The sequence below is a fragment of the Coregonus lavaretus genome (assembly GCF_964263955.1).
Source record: "Coregonus lavaretus genome assembly, chromosome: 9".
NCBI lineage: Eukaryota > Metazoa > Chordata > Actinopteri > Salmoniformes > Salmonidae > Coregonus > Coregonus lavaretus.
The window spans coordinates 32,849,390-32,855,389 of NC_139996.1; the positions used below are offsets into that span (position 1 = coordinate 32,849,390).

Below are 6,000 nucleotides of genomic sequence, written 5' to 3' on the forward strand. Positions count from 1 at the left end.
TTGCCACAACTTTGGAAGTATGCTTGGGGTCATTGTCCATTTGGAAGACCAATTTGCGACCAAGCTTTAACTTCCTGACTGATGTCTTGAGATGTTGCTTCAATATATCCACATAATTTTCCTTCCTCATGATGCCATCTATTTTGTGAAGTGCACCAGTCCCTCCTGCAGCCAAGCACCCCCACAGCATGATGCTGCCACCCCCCTGCTTCATGGTTGGGATGGTGTTCTTCAGCTTGTAAGCTACCCCTTTTTTCCTCCAAACATATCGATGGTCATTATGGTCAAACAGTTCTATTTTTGTTTCATCAGTCCAGAGGACATTTCTCCAAAAAGTACGATCTTTGTCCCCATGTGCAGTTGCAAACCGTAGTCTGGCTTTTTTATGGCGGTTTTGGAGCAGTGGCTTCTTCCTTGCTGAGCGGCCTTTCAGGTTATGTCGATATAGGACACGTCTTTTTGTGGATATAGATACTTTTGTACCCGTTTCCTCCAGCATCTTTACAAGGTCCTTTGCTGTTGTTCTGGGATTGATTTGCACTTTTCGCACCAAAGTACGTTAATCTCTAGGAGACAGAACGCGTCTCCTTCCTGAGCGGTATGACGGCTGCGTGGTCCCATGGTGTTCATACTTGCGTACTATTGTTTGTACAGATGAACGTGGTACCTTTAGGCGTTTGGATATTGCTCCCAAGGATGAACCAGACTTGTGGAGGTCTACATTTTTTTTTCCTGAGGTCTTGGCTGATTTCTTTTGATTTTCCCATGATGTCAAGCAGAGGCACTGAGTTTGAAGGTAGGCCTTGAAATACATCCACAGGTATGCCTCCAATTGACTCAAATGATGTCAATTAGCCTATCAGAAGCTTCTAAAGCCATGACACCATTTTCTGGAATTTTCCAAGCTGTTTAAAGGCACAGTCAACTTAGTGTATGTAAACTTCTGACCCACTGGAATTGTGATACAGTGAATTATAAGTGAAATAATCTGTCTATAAACAATTGTTGGAAAAATTACTTTTGTCATGCACAAAGTAGATGTCCTAACCGACTTGCCAAAACTATAGTTTGTTAACAAGAAATGTGTGGAGTGGTTGAAAAACGAGTTTTAATGACTCCAACCTAAGTGTATGTAAACTTCCGACTTCAACTGTATACTTCCATTAATTTGTTTAACTTGTACCGGGGTACCTTCAAACGAGTCTTTGTGAGGCTTGTGTTTGTCCTAGAGCAAAACAACCAACATGTACACTACCATTCGCAAGTTTGGACACACCTACTCATTCAAGGGTTTTTCTTTATTTGTAATATTATTTACATTGTAGAATAATAGTGAAGACATCAAAACTATGAAATAACACATGGAATCATGTAGTAACCAAAAAAAGTGTTAAACAAATCAAAATATATTTGCCTTGATGACAGCTTTGCACACACTTGGCATTCTCTCAACCAGCTTCATGAGGTAGTCACCTGGAATGGATTTCAATTAAACAGGTTTGCCTTCTTAAAAAGTTAATTTGTGGAATTTCTTTCCTTCTTAATTTGTTTGAGCCAATCAGTTGTGTTGTGACAAGGTAGGGGGGTATACAGAAGATAGCCCTATTTGGTAAAAGACCAAGTCCATATTACAGCAAGAACAGCTCAAATAAGCAAAGAGAAACAACAGTGCATCATTACTTTAAGACAAGGTCAGTCAATACGGAAAATTTCAAGAACTTTGAATGTTTCTTCAAGTGCAGTCGCAAAAACCATCAAGCGCTATGATGAAACTGGCTCTCATGAGGACCGTCACAGGAATGGAAGACCCAGAGTTACCTCTGCTGTAGAGGATAAGTTCATTAGAGTTACCAGCCTCAGAAATTGCAGCCCAAATAAATGCTTCACAGAGTTCAAGTAACAGACACATCTCAACATCAACTGTTGACTGTGAGTCAGGCCTTCATGGTCAAATTGCTGCAGAGAAACCACTACTAAAGGACACCAATAAGAAGAAGAGACTTGCTTGGGCCAAGACTTGCTTGGGCCAGGTTTCTTTTTTTTTCTCAGGCAATTAACACGAGCAATGGACATTAGACCGGTGGAAATGTGTCCTTTGGTCTGGAGTCCAAATTGGAGATTTTTGGTTCCAACCGCCGTGGCTTTGTGAGACGCGGTGTGGGTGAACGGATGATCTACGCATGTGTATTACCCTCCGTAAAGCATGGAGGAGGAGGTGTTATGGTGTGGGGGTGCTTTGCTGGTGACACTGTCTGTGATTTATTTAGAATTCAAGGCACACTTAACCAGCATGGCTACCACAGCATTCTGCAGTGATACGCCATCCCATCTGGTTTGGGCTTAGTGGGACTATAATTTGTTTTTCAACAGGACAACGACCCAACACACCTCCAGGCTGTGTAAGGGCTATTTTACCAAGAAGGAGAGTGATGGAGTGCCGCATCAGATGACCTGGCCTCCACAATCCCAAGACCTCAACCCAATTGAGATGGTTTGGGATGAGTCGGACAGCAGAGTGAAGGAAAAGCAGCCAAACAAGTGCTCAGCATGTGGGAACACCTTCAAGAATGTTGGAAAAGCATTCCAGGTGAATCTGGTTGAGAGAATGCCAAGAGTGTGCAAAGCTGTAATCAAGGCAAAGGGTGGCTATTTGAAGAATCTCAAATTTAAAATATATTTTGATTTCTTTAACACTTTTATGATTACTACATGATTCCATATGTGTTATTTCATAGCTTTGATGTCGTCACTATTATTCTACAATGTAGAAAATAGTCAAAATAAAGAAAAAACCCTGGAATGAGTAGGTGTCCAAACTTTTGACTGGTACTTTACGTATGTGCTCGTCAGAGACTCACCTTCCCATAGATGGGTAATATTAGTCTGTAGCCCAAACTGTTCGGACGCTACAGACAGAAGTTGGCAGATCTGCAGTACCGACTTCAGACGAGTCCCGTGATGCTTGTGGGGGTCGTAGAGCAAAACTGAGAACGCCATGGTGTTTGTGAGAGTCTCATAATTCTATATAGGTGTCATAATATTTTGAAGGCCAAACCGTTCGGGTGCTACAGACGTTTGTGAGAAAACCGATTTTCTGGATGTCTCATGGTCTGACAATCGTCGCTCCGCCCACAAAGCGTGCAAGTCGAGATTTCAATGCTCTTGGTTTGAATATCTGACAGTGAGTGCAAGAGCTGCTACCCTGTGCAGCCGCTTGAGCATGTTCAACTCCCAAGCAAAGAACGCAAAGTGTGTGGTCATCTGAGACTGGGAATAGTTTCACACACTATTGACATGGGTGGAACGACATCCTGTGTACAGCACTGAGTCAGTGTGCAAAGAACGGATTTTCACATCAGAGAAGTGTGTTCCAAGAAAACGTACAGTTGGCTCCGACCCGTCGTGCTTCAGGGTCGAGACTCCTGCCTAAACTGGCACAATCAAGCGTGGACTGTCAGTCTCTGCGTTAGTTGACTTGGTCAAGCAAGGACCGGTAGCCTACAGCACTGCTGAGCTCTGTGATCACAGCCAAACGAAGGAGTGGTAATGCTGTATCAACGGGTTGGTGTGGCAGTCAAGCGGGTACCGGTACAGCACCTTGGGTCAACAAGCGCCAATAACAGGTATAAACTAATTAGCTTGGTAGCTATGTGTGGCTAACTTCACTAGCTAGCTACAAGCTAACTTCTGAGGTAACGGGATATACCCGAAGCTAACTAGCTAGCTAACACACAAGGATGGAAATGCCTGCAAAAAGCAGTGAGCATGTAAAGGCAGGCATAATAACGAGAGAGGGGGAGTAGATTAGATAAAAATTAACTACTTATGCACTTCCGAGTCGTTGAAGAATCGTAATTCTGTAATTAAGAAATCCGAAGGGGATTGATAGCAATCTCGTAATGTAAAACACAACATGAGAGTGAAGAAAAGACAGTATGTCACGCCACACAGCCTTTTATAGTGACAGGTCTTGTGGGTACAGTAAGTGTGTGGTGTGACTAAACATTTCATATTAAGCATCTCAAACACATCACGTGAAGGGGAAGGATTTTCCATAGGTAATTTGGCGACCCGTTAAGGCGTCCACATGCTTCCCATCCGAAACAGTTTGTGCATATATTATGATGACATTTTGTTACGTTGTTTGTTTTGGCAAGTGTTTTTTCGGCTGTTGGTGCACCCAACATTTTTAGCGATGCAAGCCGAAGTCAGTAGCCAAAGTCTACGCACCTTCGTCTGTGATTGGTCAACAGTAGGGATTCTTCAATATAGTGTGTTGTCATTCAACGAGAAAACTAGTTTTCATGCAAAAAAAATACTTGACAATTACTGCACCAAACATCTTAGTTAGATGTAAAATTGTACGACTAGGGTCTCCTCTGCAAAAACATAAAAATTAATGAGATTTCTTTAGATTAATTCTGACTATTTTGAGTAAGGCTACGACGTCTCAATATGGAGAAAGTACTACTGCCACTTTTTTCTCGTTTTTCAAGCGAAGGTCTTTTAAGGGAGTATGTGAGCACACTCATTCGGTTCACTTGCCGAGTTCGCATGCTGATGACTTTACAGAAACGAAAGAGAACAAGGCAAACTGCAGCGTTCCTTTGGTAATGAATGTACTTCTGTCTGTGTGATCCAGGCTGTATGCCTCGAACACACCAACAGTGTTTGGCGCAAAATGGTACACAGCATCATTTAGATCTGTGTGCAACAAAAGTTCAACTTTCACCTTCTACTACCATTTCCGTCAAGCCATCTATGCATATAATTTGATGCATACGTTCAATAAATCCAACGTATTCACCACACAGAACTCACTGCAACACTGCAAGGCAAACGCAGCCGTTCTATTGGAAATGAATGTACTTCTGGTGTACCAAAATCCCAAACCCTATCGGTGTGATCGAGGCGTTAGCTAACCGTGGTGCAACTTGGGGACTAAACTAGCTAACATTAGCTAACGTAATAGTACATTTGGCAAGCGTAACGTCGTTAAGTTAACTAAAGTAGTTAGTAAGCTAAATTAACTAATACGCTAGCAACCTTAGTCAGTTAGCTAACGTTAGCTTAACTAGTAGTCAGCTAACTTAACTAGCTAATATGTTCGCAAGTTGTAAATTAGCTATTTTCACAAGTCATTAGCTAACTAGCTAGGAACGAATGTGAACATACTCAGCTAGCTCGCAATTCGCAGCGTCCGTCCATAACTTTTGATAGCAAGCTAACGTTAGATAACTTACTTAACTAGAACTTTGTACAAAGGTAGCTAGTAGAATTAGCTTGCAATGCGGCCTAAAAGCGCTTTTCATTCCAATTAAACTTACCAACGCTGTTCCCGGGTCGGTCCAGTTTTAATATATCACGAAGATGCTGGGTTGCACCCTCTATATCTATGTTTGAATTTGAAGCCATAGGTAAGGGATGGCGGAAACTGGGTCGTCAGAGGGGAGCAAAATTATTTATATTTTCGTTCTTTGCTGTCAGTGTTGAATTCCTTTTCCCCAACGCCACTAACTGTCTAAACTTCCGCTGGGTGTTCATGCATTTCTCTCCCCAGCAAAAGCTAGTGCGCTGTATCGTTCCTAGGATACTGTCTGCTCTACATTCCAGCCCAAGTTTTGGCAGCATAGGTGGCATGGCAGCCTGTCTACCCTTCTGTCTGTTTAGCGAACACGTTCAACTCCTAGTACTCCGTGTCATATGCCAAAGATGGTTTAGCATGACAGGACTGGAATGATATCTGAACAGACTGGTACCCAGACTAGTGGCATGGCATGTACAATATTTATCCAACCGTAGCTAGGTTTCCATCCAATTTGCGACAGATCTTCATGCGAATATTCAAAAATCTACATAAAACAATATGCGCATTTTCCCACCAGAGATGTTTCCATCAAACGGACTTTTTGCGAATAAAAGGCTGTTCGTGATGACGTGGTGCACATACAATTTAACTTTTGCCGTTAAATTCCCATGTACCGAATGCAAAATACAAGT

The 6,000-nt window shown here is 42.3% G+C and overlaps 1 protein-coding gene across 1 annotated transcript in view; it reads right to left on the reverse strand.

Annotated features, from left to right (window-relative positions):
* The window catches only part of LOC311134773 (enhancer of mRNA-decapping protein 4-like), a 62,969-nt gene extending 57,470 nt beyond the window's left edge, over positions 1-5,499 (reverse strand). Inside the window, exon 1 of the mRNA XM_084168553.1 lies at positions 5,328-5,499. Coding sequence (XP_084024679.1) covers positions 5,328-5,415 — 88 coding nt within the window. The 5' untranslated portion in view covers positions 5,416-5,499. The remainder of the gene's footprint in view (positions 1-5,327) is intronic.
* Between the last annotated feature and the right edge of the window lie 501 nt (positions 5,500-6,000).